At 49.4% G+C, this 20,299-nt stretch overlaps 1 protein-coding gene across 3 annotated transcripts in view; it reads right to left on the minus strand.

Moving 5' to 3' along the window:
• The window catches only part of c9 (complement component 9), a 69,228-nt gene extending 50,445 nt beyond the window's left edge, over positions 1-18,783 (minus strand). For 2 of the 3 annotated variants that reach the window (XM_063049622.1, XM_063049624.1), the window contains exons 1-3: positions 18,635-18,783; positions 13,513-13,684; positions 7,536-7,680 (exon numbers count right to left, since the gene is read on the minus strand). In XM_063049622.1, coding sequence (XP_062905692.1) covers positions 7,536-7,680; positions 13,513-13,684; positions 18,635-18,720 — 403 coding nt within the window. In that variant the 5' untranslated portion in view covers positions 18,721-18,783. The remainder of the gene's footprint in view (positions 1-7,535; positions 7,681-13,512; positions 13,685-18,634) is intronic. The other variant, XM_063049623.1, reaches the window with a different exon arrangement.
• Positions 18,784-20,299: the final 1,516 nt, after the last annotated feature.

The raw sequence follows: 20,299 nt of genomic DNA on the forward strand, positions 1-20,299 counted from the left end.
CCAGGGAATAAAGTCCTAACCTATTCAACCTTTCTCTGTAACTGAGTTTCTCCAGTCCCGGCAACATCCTTCTAAACCTTCTCTGCACTCTTTCAACCTTATTTATATCCTTCCTGTAATTTGGTGACCAAAACTGAACACAATACTCCAGATTCGGCCTCACCAATGCCTTATACAACCTCATCATAACATTCCAGCTCTTATACTCAATACTATGATTAATAAAGGCCAATGTACCAAAAGCTCTCTTTATGACCCTATCTACCTGTGACGCCACTTTTAGGGAATTTTGTATCTGTATTCCCAGATCTCTATGTTCCACTGCACTCCTCAGTGCCTTGCCATTAACCCTGTATGTTCTACCTTGGTTTGTCCTTCCAACGTGCAATACCTCACACTTGTCAGTATTAATCTCCATCTGCCATTTTTCAGCCCATTTTTCCAGTTGGTCCAAGTCCCTCTGCAGGCTCTGAAAACCTTCCTCACTGTCTACTACACCTCCAATCTTTGTATCATCAGCAAATTTGCTGATCCAATTTACCACATTATCATCCAGATCATTGATATAGATGACAAATAACAATGGACCCAGCACTGATCCCTGTGGCACACCACTAGTCACAGGCCTCCACTCGGAGAAGCAATTCTCTACCACCACTCTCTGGCTTCTTCCATTGAGCCAATGTCTAATCCAATTTACCATCTCTCCATGTATACCTAGCGACTGAATTTTCCTAACTAACCTCCCATGCGGGAGTGAAGATTGATGCAAAATACTCATGTAGTTCATCTGCTATCTCCTTGTCCTCCGTTATTATTTCTCCAGCCTCATTTTCTAGTTTTATTTTTTTACATACTTGAGAAAGCTTTTACTATCCACTTCCATATTGTTTGCTAGCTTGACTTCATATTTCATCTTTTCACTACTAATGGTTCCTCTCTAGGTTTTTAAAAGCTTCCTAATCCTCTGTCTTCCTGTTAATTTTTGTTTTGTTGTATGTTCTCTCTTTTGCTTTTACATTAGCTTTGACTTCCCTTGCCAGCATGGTTGTACTATTTTGCCTTTTGAGTATTTCTTCATTTCTGGAATACACATGTCCTGCACCTTCCTCATTTTTCCCAGAAACTCACGCCATTGCTGCTCTGCTGACATTCCTGCCAGCAGCTCCTTCCAATTTACTTTGCCCCACTCCTCTCTCATACCACTGTAATTTCCCTTACTCCACTGAAATACTGCTAGCCAGAGTTTACTTTCTCCCTATCAAATTTCAAGTTGAACTCAATCATATTGTGATCACTGCTTTCTAAAGGTTCTTTTACCTTAAGCTCCCTAATCACCTCGGTTCATTTACACACCCAATCCAGTATAGCTGATTCCCTAGTAGGCTCAACAACAAATTGCTCTAAAAAGCTATCTCTTAGGCATTCTACAAACTCACTCCCTTGAGTCTACTAACTTAATTTTCCCAGTCAACCTGCATGTTGAAATCTCCCATGACTATCATAACATTGCCCTTTTGACATGCCTTTTCTATTTCCCATTGTAAACTGTGGTAAACAACAATGCAGGGACAAGACCCCAGTCACAACTCTCCACCAACAACACATGCAGCTCATGGCAAGGTCTGCACACCATCGCAGACTTCAAAGCTAAGCACAGTGGAGTTTCCAATATCGCTGCCTCTCTCCTAGACGAGCTAAATATTTTTTACACTCAATTCAATGTTGCCAACACTGAGACCCTGAGGAGATCTGCTCATGATGTGACCTGCTGCTTAGTCATCTCTGAGGCTGAGGTACGCAGGTGTTTCCAGCGAGTGGACAGTCGCAGGGCTGCAGGACCGGACAGCATCCCAGGGCGGGTACTCTAGATGTGCGTGGCACAACTGGCAGGTGAGTTTACAGACATTTTTAATCTCTCCCTCTCCCAGTGTAGAGTGTCCTCCTGCTTCAAAACATCCACCATTGTCCCTGTACCTAAAAAGACCAAGGTAACATGTCTGAACAACTGGCGTCCTGTCACACTCACCTCAATAATCAGCAAATGCTTTGAGAAGCTGGTCAAGGATTACATCTGCAGCTTGCTACCACCTAAACTGGACCCCCTACAATTCACCTACCAACACAACCGGTCGACAGATAACACAATAGCCACAGCTCTGCACTCCATCCTTACGTATCTGGAGAAGGATGCTTACGTGAGAATGCTGTTCTTGGACTACAGTTCAGCAATCAACACCATAATTCCCTCCGGGCTCGACAAGAAGCTTAGAGACCTCGGCCTTCACCCTGCCTTGTGCAGATGGATCATGGACTTCCTGTCAGATCGCCGGCAGGTGGTAAGAGTGGGCTCCCTCACCTCTGCCCCTCTGACTGTAGACCCATGACTGTGTCACCACCCACAGCTCCAATCTGCTAATTAAATTTGCTGACAACACTACACTGATTGGCCTAATCTCAAACAATAACGAGGCAGCCTACAGAGAAGAAGTCATCACCCTGACACAGTGGTGTCAAGAAAACAACCTCTCCCTCAATGTCGCAAAAACAAAGGAGCTGGTTATGGATTACAGGAAGAATGGAGACAGGCTGACCCCTATAGACATCAATGGACCTGGGGTTGAGAGGGTGAACAGCTTTAAGTTCCTCAGCATTAACATCACCGAGGATCTCGCATGGTCTGTACACACCAGCTGTGTGGTAACAAAAAGGCACAACAGCTCCTCTTTCACTTCAGACGGTTGAAGAAGCTTGGTGTAGGCCCCCAAATCCTAAGAACTTTCGACAGGGGCACAGTTGAGAGTATCCTGACTGGCTGCATCACTGCCTGGTACGGGAACTGTACTTCCCTCAATCGCAGGACCCTGCAGAGAGTGGTGCGGACAGCCCAGCGCATCTGTAGATGTGAACTTCCCACTATTCAGGACATTTACAAAGACAGGTGTGTAAAAAGGGCCCAAAGGATCATTGGGGACCCGAGTCACCCCAACCACAAACTGTTCCAGCTGATACCATCCGGGAAATGGTACCAAAGCATAAAAGCCAGGACCAACAGGCTCCGGGACAGCTTCTTCCACCAGGCCATCAGACTTATTAATTCACGCTGATACAATTGTATTTCTATGTTATATTGACTGTCCTGTTGTACATACTATTTATTATAAATTACTATAAATTGCACATTGCACATTTAGATGGAGTAAGTGTTTGGCACGGACTAGAAGGGCCGAGATGGCCTGTTTCCGTGCTGTAATTGTTATATGGCTATATGGTTATATGGTTATATGGAGGCGTAACATAAAGATTTTTACTCCTCATGTTTATGAAGGATGTAAGTAATAAAATCAATTCAATTCAACTCAACCCACGAGGATTCGACATCTTCCAATCCCAAGTCACACCTTTCTACCGATTTGATACCATTCTTCACCAGCAGAGCCACACCACCCCCTCTGCCTACCTTCCTATCCCTCTGACACAACGTCAGCTCCCAACTACAACCATCCTTCAGCCATGATTCAGTGATGGCCACAGCATCATACCTGACAATCTGTAATCGTGCAACAAGATCATCCACCTCATTTCCTATGCTGCATGCATTGAGGTATACACATTGAGTACCGTATTTGCTCCCCTTTTTCATTCTGGTCCCTCCATGAGGATTGGTTTGTGTTCCCTCATCCTACCCTTTCTGAAGTCCACAATCAGCTCTTTGGTCCGACTGACGTTGAGTGCAAGATTCTTGCTGCGGCACCACTCCACTAGCTGGTACCTCTCGCTCTTGTACCCCCTCTCATCACCATCTGAAATTCTGCCAACAATGGTTGTATCATCAACAAATTTAAAGATTCTCTTTGAGCTGTGTCTAGCCACACAGTCGTGGGTATAGAGAGCCAGTCACAAACAAGAGAAAATCTGCAGATACTGGAAATCCAAGCAACACACACAAAATGCTGGAGGGACTCAGCAGGTCAGGCAGCATCTAGGAAAAGAGTACAGTCAGCGTTTCAGGGTTCCTTCAGCATTTTGTGTGTGTTGCATGGGGATGGAGAGAGTGGGCTCAGCAAACATCCCTGTGAAGTGCCAGCATTCATTGTCGGTGAGGTGCTGAAACTGTCCTTGACCCTGGTGGGATGTGCTTTCAGGCTTTTGTATCTTCTACCCAATGGAAGGGGGGTGAAGAGAGAATGTCTGGCGTGGGTGAGGTCTTTGATTATGTTGTCTGCTGTACTGAAGCAGGAAGAAGTGTAGACAGAATTGCAGGAGGACTCTTGACACCACAATCTACCAGTTGATATAGACAACAGTCCATATCATGATTTCCATAGTGGGGTTGCATTGTCTGTGCAAATCTGCCGGTTGATAAAATTCTATTTTGTATCCAAGTGAATTCCACAGGAGCAAATTTATTCCATTTCTCAGATTTTCAGATCGTGACCCAGGAATTCTGTAAGGGTGTATTTCTATACCCAACTTGGCCATAACACAGGGTTCACCTGTACTGTCAGACTGTAGGATATGCTCAGCCATGACGTGGGGTTCGCCTGTACTGTAAGACTGTAGGGTATGCTCAGCCACAACACAGGGTTCTCCTGAAGGGTCAGACTGACAGACTGTAGGGTATGCAATACATAGGACTGTAAGTATGACTGAATTGCAATATAATCAATGTGCAGTATAACATAATCACACTGCTACAGTTGTTCATACAGAACTTGCTATACAACCATAAACAGGCACTATACATATACTGCTAGGGTAGTGGGCAGTGGCTCCATATGTCACTACTACAGGGCGTGACGACCCTGCCTTACACGAGTCCCGGGCTCAGCTGGCTCCGGCTGACAGTATCCAGGGTCACGGATCCCACGGCCTTGTGGGTATCTTCTGGAGAAGAGAAGGCTAAGGAGTAAACCCTACACAAATCCGGAGTGGAGCCCCTAAGGCGGTTGGATGACGTATCACGTCACCTCCCGGCAGCTCCTGCAGCCAAGCTGATGCCAAATGTACTGCCTCACATTGCTTTGGACCACACCTGCGAGGCCGAGATGGGGATCTTGGTGTCTGGGCAGCCCAGGATCTCCATATTCATCGCCCAGGTCTGCGCTCCAGAATGGACGCATCCATTGTCTACTTAGACAGACGGAGCCATTACATTACATATACTGCAGACAGATGCCCCTCCATACACACCTTTCAATACACATACAGTGCTATAAAAAGTATTCACCCCCCCTCCTTGGAATGTCCCATGTTTTATTCCCTTATGTAACACTCAGCTATACTGGCTCGTTTTATCTAGAGGAAACCCCGTCCGCCGCCCAACCCCGTCTCCCGGTTATGTCGGTTGCTGTGCAAATGCCACCTGATTCGGCTTCAAACACCAATCATCAGCCAGCACACAATGTACGTCTTACTAATTACACTTTATAAATCTTACTAGAACTATGAGATTACTAGAGGTACAATACAAAAGGGAATGAAAAAGGCGCCAGACTTATCAAAGTTCAATTTCTTCGTGCACACAGTTGGAGGTCAAATATCCGGGGTCTTCTCTCTTCCCCCTGCGATCCACTCCAACCCCCTCGACTCGGAGCTCGGGAACACCCGAGGTGATCGACCACAGCACTCCCAGCACGTCCATCTTACTCCCGATCTCTCCTCCAACTCCCCACCAAAAGCACCGTTTCCCAGCCATATGAAACAGCATATCACCCCAAAAAAGAATAACATGCACACCCATTGGTTCGTTCTTCCTCTTATCAATAATATAACCCAAACAAGCTGCAGCGAGCGAACCTTCTCAGCATTTAACATAACAAAGAAGCCATTTTGATTAACAGACGCAGTAGCATAAAAGAAGAAACCCCTTACACTTACAACATTGAATCACAGTGGATTTAATTTGGCTTTTTTGACACTGATCAACATGAAGACTTCTGTGTCAAAATGAAAACCTCTCTAGAAAGTGATCTAAATTAATTACAAATATAAAACACAAAATCATTGATTGCATAAGTATTCATCTCCTTCAAGTCAGTATTTAGTAGATTCAAGTCAGTATCTGGTAGATTCAGTGTCAAAAAAGCCAAATTAAATCCACTGTGATTCAATGCTGTAAAACAATAAAACATGAAGATTTCCAAGAGGTTGAAAACATATTAAAGGCACTGTACACACCTCTGACACACATAGCTCTCTCTCACACACACACACACCCATCATGGCCACACTCATCAACACCCACACATCTCTTTCACACACACACACACCCATCATGGCCACACTCATCAACACCCACACATCTCTTTCACACACACACACACACACACACACACACACTCACTCAGACACACACACACACTCACACACTCACTCAGACACACACACACACTCACACACACACTCAGACACACACACACACACACACACACTCACTCAGACACACACATTTCTTCGGTTGTCCATCGAAATCCAATAACAACGTCCACTCCTTTAACAGTGAGATCTTTGATGCCTATACAGTCCTATCCTGGACCCACAAGCTCTATTGCAGGTGGGACATGTATATGTGGTAGTGGTGGCACCCATGGCTGCATTTCTCCTGGCTCTCTTCTGCTGTCTTCTGGTTGTTCTTTCCATCTCCAGAATACGAACCCCGTCTCTACACAGCTGTCGCCAAGTGGTATATACACACACACACACACACACTCACACTCACAAGTTATGTTCTGCACCTTCAAAACATTAAACTAATTCAAAGGAAGATGTGTGAGTCTGTGATTGCAGGTCCAACTTGAATTTTACTTTAGGCGAGGGGCATGTATCAAGTGGCCGCTTGATGATGCTTGCTATTCATGTGTTTGTACACTTAACCTAATGAATTATAGAAAAAAACAAGAATGCTTAGTCAACTAATCTTTATACAAGGTTACTCAAATATTATAAGGCATCCGTTAGTCTTGCGAGACCATGGATCTGTGCCTGGAAAGTCTTCACTCTCCAGGGCGCAGGCCTGGGCAAGGTTGTATGGAAGACCGGCAGTTGCCCATGCTGCAAGTCTCCCCTCTCCATGACACCAATGTTATCCAAGGGAAGGGCATCAGGACCCATACAGCTTGGCACCAGTGTCATCGCAGAGCAATGTGTGGTTAAGTTCCTTGCTCAAGGACACAACACGTTGCCTCAGCTGGGGCTCGAACTCACGACCTTCAGGTCGCTAGTCCAATGCCTTAACCACTTGGCCACGTACCACACTCAAATATTATAGAAATATTAAACACACGCCACACACCTCTCTCTCACACACACACAGTATATACATACACATGCACACACAGCTTTTGATCGCACACACAGACACCTCTCTCTAACACACCTCTCTCTCTCTCACACACACACACAGAATATACACCTGTCACTCAAACACACAGAAACACACTGTTCTCTCACAAACACCGACTCATCTTTCTTTCTCTCACACACACACACACACACACACACACACACATCACAAACGCACAGAGCTGCATTACCGTCTTGGCACTGGACGTTAGTTCCACAGTTGACGGGCTCCTCCTCGCAGTTGCCCGTGACGGGACACGGCCGCTCCTCGGACAGGATGTCAGTACACGTCCTGCCACCGAACTGCCCAAACTGGATTATGCTCCTTGACCGGTACTGTTCAGAAAGTGGACATTAGTCACAGCATCACAAAGCATGTTGGCGGGGAGGCTTTGCCTCAGTGACCATGTTAGGCCCCTCAGCGACTCATTACCACAGTCCCTATCTGGAAGGCTCATGGCAGAGAGTGACAGGAAACACCACCAGCTGCAGGTTCCCCTCCACAACACACACCGTCCTGATCTGGAAATCCTGGCTGGGTGTGGATATCGAACTCCCTCCCCCAACAGCACCGTGTGAGGACCTTCACCAGGGGATACACTGAATATCAATGACCCCCACCCCCACTGGCCTGGCTCACCTCTGCTTATGCCAGAATCAAGTTTATTATCACTGGCGTACATCGTGAAAACTGATTTTCTGCAGTAGCGCTGTGCAATACATGAAAATAATTACCGTTAAGTTACAAACATTAATAACTGGAACAAGATAGAGATACTGAGTGTTGATGGGTTCATGGGCAGTTCAGAAATCTGATGGTGGAGTTCAGGGATGCTGCCCCAGTGGTGGTAATGAGGGGAGGTCGCAGCTTGTCAGTTCCGGGCCCTCTCTGACGGATGTTACCTTCCTGGGGAACGGCATTTTGTCTGCGGGGAGGGTTGTAACCATGAAGCAGCTAGCAGAGTCTGCAACCGTCCATTGCCTTTCACAATCCACACAAAACTCTCCACCCTACACACGTTACAAACCGCAGCCTGCACACTGAACCCTCACCATACACACGTTACAAACCGCAGCCTCCACACTGAACCCCCCCACCATAAACACATTACAAACCGCAGCCTCCACACTGAAACCCCCACCATACACACATTACAAACCGTAGCCTCCACACTGAACCCCCACCATACACACATTACAAACCGCAGCCTGCACACTGAACCCCCACCATACACACATTACAAACCGCAGCCTCCACACTGAACCCCCACCATACACACATTACAAACCGCAGCCTCCACACTGAAACCCCACCATACACACATTACAAACCCTGGCCTCCACACTGAACCCCCACCATACACACATTACAAACTGCAACCTCCACACTGAACCCCCCCCACCATACACACATTACAAACCGCAGCCTCCACACTGAACCCCCACCATACACACATTACAAACCACAGCCTCCACACTGAAACCCCCACCATACACACATTACAAACCACAGCCCCCACACTGAAACCCCCACCATACACACATTACAAACCGCAGCCTGCACACTGAACCCCCACAATACACACATTACAAACCGCAGCCTCCACACTGAACCCCCACCATACACACATTACAAATCACAGCCTCCACACTGAAATCCCACCATACACACATTACAAACCACAGCCTCCACACTGAACCCCCACCATACACACATTACAAACCGCAGCCTCCACACTGAACCCCCACCATACACACATTACAAACCGCAGCCTCCACACTGAACCCCCACCATACACACGCTACAAACCGCAGCCTCCACACTGAACCCCCCCACCATACACACATTACAAACCGCAGCCTCCACACTGAACCCCCACCATACACACATTACAAACCACAGCCTCCACACTGAAACCCCCACCATACACACATTACAAACCACAGCCCCCACACTGAAACCCCCACCATACACACATTACAAACCGCAGCCTGCACACTGAACCCCCACAATACACACATTACAAACCGCAGCCTCCACACTGAACCCCCACCATACACACATTACAAATCACAGCCTCCACACTGAAATCCCACCATACACACATTACAAACCACAGCCTCCACACTGAACCCCCACCATACACACATTACAAACCGCAGCCCCCACACTGAACCCCCACCATACACACGCTACAAACCGCAGCCTCCACACTGAACCCACACCATACACACATTACAAACCGCAGCCTCCACACTGAAACCCCCACCATACACACGTTACAAATTGCAGCCTCCACACTGAACCCCCACCATACACACATTACAAACCGCAGCCTCCACACTGAAACCCCCACCATACACACATTACAAACCGCAGCCTCCAGACTGAACCCCCCCCCACACCATACACACATTACAAACCACAGCCTCCACACTGAACCCCCACCATACATATATTACAAACTGCAGCCTGGACACTGAACCCCCACCATACACACATTACAAACTGCAGCCTCCACACTGAACCCCCACCATACACACATTACAAACCGCAGCCTGCACACTGAACCCCCCCCCACCGTACACACATTACAAACTGCAGCCTCCACACTGAACCCCCCCCACCATACACACATTACAAACCGCAGCCTCCACACTGAAACCCCCAGCATACACACGATACAAACCACAGCCTCCACACTGAAACGCCCAGCATACACATATTACAAACCGCAGCCTCCACACTGAACCCCCACAATACACACATTACAAACTGCAGCCTCCACACTGAACCCCACACCATACACACATTACAAACCGCAGCCTCCACACTGAACCCACCCCACCATACACACATTACAAACCACAGCCTCCACACTGAAACTCCACCATACACACATTACAAACCGCAGCCTCCACACTGAAACCCCCACCATACACACATTACAAACCACAGCCTCCACACTGAAACCCCCACCATACACACATTACAAACCACAGCCCCCACACTGAAACCCCCACCATACACACATTACAAACCGCAGCCTCCACACTGAACCCCCACCATACACACATTACAAATCACAGCCTCCACACTGAAATCCCACCATACACACATTACAAACCACAGCCTCCACACTGAACCCCCACCATACACACATTACAAACCGCAGCCCCCACACTGAACCCCCACCATACACACGCTACAAACCGCAGCCTCCACACTGAACCCACACCATACACACATTACAAACCGCAGCCTCCACACTGAAACCCCCACCATACACAACTTACAAACCGCAGCCTCCACACTGAACCCCCACCATACACACATTACAAACCGCAGCCTCCACACTGAAACCCCCACCATACACACATTACAAACCGCAGCCTCCACACTGAAACCCCCACCATACACACATTACAAACCGCAGCCTCCACACTGAACCCCCACCATACACACATTACAAACCGTAGCCTCCACACTGAACCCCCACCATACACACATTACAAACCGCAGCCTGCACACTGAACCCCCACCATACACACATTACAAACCGCAGCCTCCACACTGAACCCCCACCATACACACATTACAAACCGCAGCCTCCACACTGAACCCCCACCATACACACATTACAAACCGCAGCCTGCACACTGAACTCCCCCCAACCGTACACACATTACAAACTGCAGCCTCCACACTGAACCCACACCATACACATATTACAAACCGCAGCCTCCAGACTGAACCCCCCCCCACACCATACACACATTACAAACCACAGCCTCCACACTGAACCCACACCATACACATATTACAAACCGCAGCCTGGACAGTGAACCCCCACCATACACACATTACAAACCGCAGCCTCCAGACTGAACCCCCCCCACACCATACACACATTACAAACCACAGCCTCCACACTGAACCCCCACCATACATATATTACAAACTGCAGCCTGGACACTGAACCCCCACCATACACACATTACAAACCGCAGCCTCCACACTGAACCCCCACCATACACACATTACAAACCGCAGCCTGCACACTGAACACCCCCCCACCGTACACACATTACAAACCGCAGCCTCCAGACTGAACCCCCCCCCCCACACCATACACACATTACAAACCACAGCCTCCACACTGAACCCCCACCATACACATATTACAAACCGCAGCCTGGACAGTGAACCCCCACCATACACACATTACAAACCGCAGCCTCCAGACTGAACCCCCCCCACACCATACACACATTACAAACCACAGCCTCCACACTGAACCCCCACCATACATATATTACAAACTGCAGCCTGGACACTGAACCCCCACCATACACACATTACAAACCGCAGCCTCCACACTGAACCCCCACCATACACACATTACAAACCGCAGCCTGCACACTGAACCCCCCCCACCGTACACACATTACAAACCGCAGCCTCCACACTGAACACCCCCCCACCATACACACATTACAAACCGCAGCCTCCACACTGAAACCCCCAACACCATACACACATTACAAACTGCAGCCTCCACACTGAACCCCCCCCACCATACACACATTACAAACCGCAGCCTCCACACTGAAACCCCCAGCATACACACGATACAAACCACAGCCTCCACACTGAACCCCCACAATACACACATTACAAACTGCAGCCTCCACACTGAACCCCCCACCATACACACATTACAAACCGCAGCCTCCACACTGAACCCACCCCACCATACACACATTACAAACCACAGCCTCCACACTGAAACTCCACCATACACACATTACAAACCGCAGCCTCCACACTGAAACCCCCACCATACACACATTACAAACCGCAGCCTCCACACTGAACCCCCACCATACACACATTACAAACCGCAGCCTCCACAGTGAACCCCCACCATACACACATTACAAACCGCAGCCCCCACACTGAACCCCCACCATACACACATTACAAACCGCAGCCTCCACACTGAACCCCCACAGTACTCACATTACAAACCGCAGCCTCCACACTGAACCCCCCACCATACACACATTACAAACCGCAGCCTCCACACTGAAACCCCCACCATACACACATTACAAACCGCAGCCTCCACACTGAACCCCCACCATACACACATTACAAACCGCAGCCTCCACACTGAAACCCCCACCATACACACGTTACAAACCGCAGCCTCCACACTGAACCCACACCATACACACATTACAAACCGCAGCCTCCACACTGAAACCCCACCATACACACATTACAAACCGCAGCCTCCACACTGAAACCCCACCATACACACATTACAAACCGCAGCCTCTACACTGAAACCCCACCATACACACATTACAAACCGCAGCCTCCACACTGAAACTCCCACCATACACACATTACAAACCGTAGCCTCCACACTGAACCACCCCCACCATACACACATTACAAACCGCAGCCTCCACACTGAACCCCCCCACCATACACACATTACAAACCGCAGCCTCCACACTGAAACCCCCAGCATACATACATCTGCAAAACAGTCTTGTAGTGAGTGAGTGAGTGTGTAGTGAGTGAGTGTGTGTGTGTGTGTGTGTCTGTGTGTGTATAGTGAGTGAGTGAGTGTGAGTGTGTGTGTGTAGTGAGTGTGTGTGTGTGTGTGAGTGTGTGTGTGAGTGTGTGTAGTGAGTGTGTGTTGGTGTGTGTGCGTGAGTGTGTGTAGTGTGTGTGTGTGTGTGTAGTGTGTGTAGTGTGTGTGTGTGTAGTGTGTGTAGTGTGTGTGTGTAGTGTGTGTGGGTGTAGTGTGTGAGTGTGTGTGTAGTGAGTGAGTGAGTGAGTGAGTGTGTGTGTGTGTGTGTGTGTGTGTGTGGTGAGTGAGTGAGTGTGTGTGAGTGTGTATGTTTCTGATATGTGTGAAGAATGGGGTTGGTTTTCCTGTTGTTGATGTTGTCTGTGTTGTTCTGCTCGACATTGTGGTCATGATTGTGTGGTGACACTTGCCGGCTGCCCCCGGCACGTCCTCACGTTGTTAACTCATTTTACTCTACGCTTCAATGTGCGCTCGATAAATAAACCAGAATCTGAGTCTGCTGTTATATAACCTGTCACCAATTCCCGAAAATGTCCAGGGGCACGCATCTCACTCTTACCTTGATACCCCTGCAGGGCTGACAGGGTGTCCACGGACCCCAGGGGGAGAGTTCACAGGAGATCTTGCCCGGGGCAGTGACAGCACGCCGTGTCCTCAGATGAGTTCCTTCCAGGGGTGGCCGAAACAAGAACCATGGACAAGATGCTTCATGAGCACGGTGACACCTAATGCTGAGGAGAGACGGAACACACTGCAGAAAATCCTGGGAGTAACGGGGCAGATGAGGGACGGTCAGAGGGAGATAGAGGGCAGATGAGGGACGGTCAGAGGGAGATAGAGGGCAGATGAGGGACGGTCAGAGGGAGATAGAGGGCAGATGAGGGACGGTCAGAGGGAGATAGAGGGCAGATGAGGGACGGTCAGAGGGAGATAGAGGGCAGATGAGGGACGGTCAGAGAGAGATAGAGGGCAGATGAGGGACGGTCAGAGGGAGATACAGGGCAGATGAGGGACGGTCAGAGGGAGATAGAGGGCAGATGAGGGACGGTCCGAGGGAGATAGAGGACAGATGAGGGACGGTCAGAGAGAGATAGAGGGCAGATGAGGGACGGTCCGAGGGAGATAGAGGGCAGATGAGGGACGGTCAGAGAGAGATAGAGGGCAGATGAGGGACGGTCAGAGGGAGATACAGGGCAGATGAGGGACGGTCAGAGGGAGATAGAGGGCAGATGAGGGACGGTCCGAGGGAGATAGAGGACAGATGAGGGACGGTCAGAGAGAGATAGAGGGCAGATGAGGGACGGTCCGAGGGAGATAGAGGGCAGATGAGGGACGGTCAGAGGGAGATAGAGGGCAGATGAGGGACGGTCAGAGGGAGAGAGAGGGCAGATGAGGGACGGTCAGAGAGAGATAGAGGGCAGATGAGGGACGGTCCGAGGGAGATAGAGGGCAGATGAGGGACGGTCAGAGAGAGATAGAGGGCAGATGAGGGACGGTCAGAGGGAGATACAGGGCAGATGAGGGACGGTCAGAGGGAGATAGAGGGCAGATGAGGGACGGTCCGAGGGAGATAGAGGACAGATGAGGGACGGTCAGAGAGAGATAGAGGGCAGATGAGGGATGGTCCGAGGGAGATAGAGGGCAGATGAGGGACGGTCAGAGGGAGATAGAGGGCAGATGAGGGACGGTCAGAGGGAGAGAGAGGGCAGATGAGGGACGGTCAGAGAGAGATAGAGGGCAGATGAGGGACGGTCCGAGGGAGATAGAGGGCAGATGAGGGACGGTCAGAGGGAGATAGAGGGCTGATGAGGGACGGTCAGAGAGAGATAGAGGGCAGATGAGGGACGGTCCGAGGGAGATAGAGGGCAGATGAGGGACGGTCAGAGGGAGATAGAGGGCAGATGAGGGACGGTCAGAGGGAGATAGAGGGCAGATGAGGGACGGTCAGAGGGAGATAGAGGGCAGATGAGGGACGGTCAGAGGGAGATAGAGGGCAGATGAGGGACGGTCAGAGGGAGATAGAGGGCAGATGAGGGACGGTCAGAGGGAGATAGAGGGCAGATGAGGGACGGTCAGAGGGAGATAGAGGGCAGATGAGGGACGGTCAGAGGGAGATAGAGGGCAGATGAGGGACGGTCAGAGAGAGATAGAGGGCAGATGAGGGACGGTCAGAGGGAGATACAGGGCAGATGAGGGACGGTCAGAGGGAGATAGAGGGCAGATGAGGGACGGTCCGAGGGAGATAGAGGACAGATGAGGGACGGTCAGAGAGAGATAGAGGGCAGATGAGGGACGGTCCGAGGGAGATAGAGGGCAGATGAGGGACGGTCAGAGGGAGATAGAGGGCAGATTAGGGACGGTCAGAGGGAGATAGAGGGCAGATGAGGGACAGTCAGAGAGAGATAGAGGGCAGATGAGGGACGGTGCGAGGGAGATAGAGGGCAGATGAGGGACGGTCAGAGGGAGATAGAGGGCTGATGAGGGACGGTCAGAGAGAGATAGAGGGCAGATGAGGGACGGTCAGAGGGAGATAGAGGGCAGATGAGGGATGGTCAGAGGGAGATAGAGGGCAGATGAGGGACGGTCCGAGGGAGTTAGAGGGCAGATGAGGGACGGTCAGAGGGAGATAGAGGGCAGATGAGGGACGGTCCGAGGGAGTTAGAGGGCAGATGAGGGACGGTCAGAGGGAGATACATGATAGAGGAGGGATAGTCACAGGGAGAAGAGGGCATGTGAGTCACCACAATAAAAAGATGCGGGGATGGGAAGGAGGGTAGCTAGAAGGAGGTAGGTGAAGCCAGATTCCTGGGAAAGGGAAAGGGCTGGAGAGGAAGGAATCTGACAGGAGAGGAAAGTGGACCTTAGGAGAAAGGGAAGGAGGGGGGACCCAGGGTTTGTGATCGGTAGGTGAGAAGAGAGTGAGGAATAATAGAAGAGGTTAGGGAGGGGGATTTTTTTCCCTGAAGGAGAAATCGATATTTATGCCAATACGAGGAATTCTGCAGATGCTGGAAATTCAAGCAACACACATAAAAGTTGCTGGTGAACGCAGCAGGCCAGGCAGCATCTATAGGAAGAGGTTCAGTCGCCTATCAGGCTTGGTGGCTACCCAGACGGAACTTAAGGTGTCAGACAGTCCTTAGAAGGGTTTCGGCCAGAAACGTCAGTTCCATAGATGCTGCCTGACCTGCTGAGTTCCTCCAACAGATTGTGTGCTTCGCTTCGAAAATACGAGGTGTTGCTCCTCCGCCCTGTCCCAGACGGACTAGTGCGTTAAGCTCCCTCTCTATTGGGACGGGATTTGAGCTGGTCTCTGGGGTTAGCAATGCAGGAATCTGAGCCCTCGCCCAGCACTTTGACCACTGCGCCGGTTGTACGGTTCAGTTAGGCTGTTTGTTGGGTGACAGCCGGAGCTGTTGTACTGTCAGCCGCCAAGAGTTTCGGTGAAACTTGATGCAACTGCCCCCTCTGCTGGACGCAAGGGATCCTGCAAGAGGATTCGAGTACAGGAGCAGGGAGGTACTACTGCAGTTGTACAAGGCCTTGGTGAGACCACACCTGGAGTATTGTGTGCAGTTTTGGTCCCCTAATCTGAGGAAAGACATCCTTGCCATAGAGGGAGTACAAAGAAGGTTCACCAGATTGATTCCTGGGATGGCAGGTCTTTCATATGATGAAAGACTGGATTGACTAGGCTTATACTCGCCGGAATTTAGAAGATTGAGGGGGGATCTTATTGAAACGTATAAAATCCTAAAGGGATTGGACAGGCTAGATGCAGGAAGATTGTTCCCGATGTTGGGGAAGTCCAGAACGAGGGGTCACAGTTTGGGGATAAAGGGGAAGCCTTTTAGGACTGAGATTAGGAAAAACTTCTTCACACAGAGAGTGGTGAATCTGTGGAATTCTCTGTCACAGGAAACAGTTGAGGCCAGTTCATTGGCTATGTTTAAGAGGGAGTTAGATATGGCCCTTGTGGCTACGGGGATCAGGGGGTATGGAGGGAAGGCTGGGGCGGGGTTCTGAGTTGTATGATCAGCCATGATCATACTGAATGGTGGTGCAGGCTCGAAGGGCCGAATGGCCTACTCCTGCACCTATTTTCTATGTTTCTATGTTTCATCCACGATTCAACAGGGAAACTCTTTCCCACCTCACTTCAATCAAAGCCACTTCACCGCCCATTATCTGGTTTCAGAGATGCTGAATGTCAGGTAATGATATGTTATGGTCAAACTACAGGGGAAGATGCCTTTCGGCCCACCTTGTTCATGCTGACCCATCTCTATACCCCTGATTAGCTTCATTTGTGGCATGTACATTAAAACATACAGTGAAAGAAGTCTTTTGAACAACCACCACAGTCCGAGGAAGAGCTGGAGGCAGCCCACAAGTGTCGCCAGGCTTCCAGCGCCAACATCACATGCCCACAACTCACTTCATCTTTGGAATTTAGGAGGAAACCAGATCACTGGGCGGGAACCCGATCACCCGGAGGAAATCCAGATGATTACGGGGAGAACGTACAAGCTCCTTGCCGACAGCAGCGAGGATTGAACCTGGCCCACCGGTGTTGTAAGGCGTTACGCCAACCATTACGCCAACGCATTGAAATCCACCTCTTGTGCTGGCAGCTCGTTCCTCACTGTCACCACCCTCTGAGGGAAGAAGTTTCCCCTCATGTTCCCCTTAAACTTTTCACCTTTCACCCTTAACCCGTGACCTCTGGTTGTAGTCCCACCCAATCCCAATGGAAAAAGCCTGCTAGCATTTACACTATCTATACCCCCCCCCATAATTTTGTATACCTCTATCAAATCCCCCCCTCAATCATCCGCATTCCAAGGAAGAAAGTCCTCATCTATTCAATCTTTCCTTATATCTCGGGTCCTCCAGACCGGGGAACGTCCTTGTAAATTTTCTCTGCACTCTTTCAACCTTATTTACATCCTTCCTATAAGGAAGTGACCAAAACTGCACACAATACTCCATATTAGACCTCTCCAGCATCTCACGCAGTCCCAGCTCCTGTACTCAGTACTTTGATCTGTGAAGTCCAACGTGCCAAAAGCTTTATTTATGACCTACGTAGGTGCCTCCAGACCCCGTTGTTCTACCACACTCCTTGGCGCTGTGTCGTTCACTGTGTAAGACCTACCGAAGTGCAAAACCTCCCACTTGTCTGCATTGAATTCCATCTGCCATCTTTCAGCCCATTTTCCCGTCTGGTCCAGGTCCCTCTGCGAATTCTGATAGTCTTGCTCGCTGTCCACTACACCCCCAGTCTGGGTGTCATCACTTTATCATCCAGGTCATTGATGACAAACAACAACGGACCCAACACCGGTCCCTGTGACACTCCACTAGTCACAGGCCACCGGTCAGAGATGCAACCACCTACTACCATTCTCTGCTTTCTCCCACAAAGCCAGCGTGTAATCCAATTTACTACTTCATATTGAATGGTGAACAACTGAACCTTCTTGACCAACCTCACCCTCATGTTCCCATTGTAATCATACTTCTCTCCTGCCCCCCCCAGTGTAATCATACCCCACGCCTCCAGTCTGCTGACCAGAAACGCACCCAGTACAGCTCTGCTGCTACAGTCCAATCCAGTGATGGTGTAGAGAAACGGAGACTGTGGAGATGCCAAGCAGGCAGTAGACCCACCAGCTTACCCTGTGTCCGTATGAGTCCGAGCTGCTATTGAAAGCAACAGCAGGAGGTGGACGACCAGGGTGGCCCAGATCCACTTTCTCACCATCTCCCCACGACCAGTGCAGCCAACGTGACACTGAGTTCCAGCACTGTGAACTGGGCAAATAGAAGCTGTATCCATCAATCATTGACAGGCCTCCCAGGTCTCGTTTGGGCTTATTAACCTATGCCAATCTAGTCTAGTCAAACCAGGGCAGGACTTACACAGTGAATGACAGGTGTGTTGTAGGACAGAGGGATCTCAGAATATAAGTACGTGTTTCCCTAAAAATGGCATCACAGGTAGACAGGGTGGTGAAGAAGGTTCATCAGTCAGGGCACTGAGTAAAAGTTGGAAGATCACGTTACAATTGTACAAGATCTTAGTGAGGGCGCATTTGGAACATAGTCTCCAGTTCTGGTCACCCTGCTGTATGAAAGATGCCTTTCCACGTCCTTAAGTTGTGAAGAGTGCAGGAAAGGTTTACGAGAATGTCAGGGCTCAAGGGATTGAGCGAGCAAAACCTCTGGATGAAAAAGTTGCCCCTCATGTCCCATTTAAATCCTTTCCTCTTCAACCTTAAACCTACTTGACGTCTGGCATGGACATGTTGTCAGAAGAACCTGCTGGGATGTAGGATTTTCCCAGGACACTGTGAAGCTCTGAGCCTGGCTGCCCTTCCAACACCACCGATTAGTGCGGGGGAACGGCCTCTAGCACAGGGGGTGGTTAGACGTGCAGCGGGCTGCCGTTACAAGGCAGAAACATTACTTGCCATTAGGGCTAGAGAGGGTAGAAAGGAGCAGCCCAGAAACAGGCCATTCAGCCCATCAAATCTGTGCCAACCATCACGCACCCACTTTGTTCTCTTCGATCCAATCAATCATCGACACACAACAATGGTCAATCAAACACGGGTCCGTACGTCTGTGGAATGGGGGTGGAGACCGGATCCCCACACGGTCACAGGGAGAATGCACAAACCCCTTGCAGACAGTGGTGGGAATTGAATCTGAATCGGTGATTGTTGCCGCTGACCACTACTCCAGAGTACCGCCTCTTGGAAAGCATTCAATTCAAAATAAATTCATTAGCAAAGTATGTACACACGTCACCGTTTTGACATGTGCCTAACATCACCATGAGAGTCATTTACGGGAAAGTAGAATCGATGAAAAAAAGACGAAGAAGGAGAAGAGTTCAGAGCAAAGGTTGAAGATTGAAGATAGTTGAATGTCATTTCCAGTACACAAGTGTAAAGGAAAATGAAAACAACAGGAATTCTGCAGATGCTGGAAATTCAAGCAACACACATCAAAGTTGCTGGTGAACGCAGCAGGCCAGGCAGCATCTATAGGAAGAGGCGCAGTCGACGTTTCAGGCCGAGACCCTTCGGCAGGACTATGAAATAGTTATATGAAATAGGAAAATGAAATAGTTTTTACTCCAGGTTCGATGCAGCTCAGAGAACACAATAAGATAAGGAACACGATAATAATAAAAAACAATAAATATAAATAAATAAGATAGCTTATAAACATAGATTGATTGCAAACACGAGGAATTCTGCAGATCAAGCAACACACATCAAAGTTGCTGGTGAATGCAGCAGGCCAGGCAGCATCTCTAGGAAGAGGTACAGTCG

The sequence above is a fragment of the Mobula hypostoma genome, chromosome 5 (genome assembly GCF_963921235.1).
Source record: "Mobula hypostoma chromosome 5, sMobHyp1.1, whole genome shotgun sequence".
NCBI lineage: Eukaryota > Metazoa > Chordata > Chondrichthyes > Myliobatiformes > Myliobatidae > Mobula > Mobula hypostoma.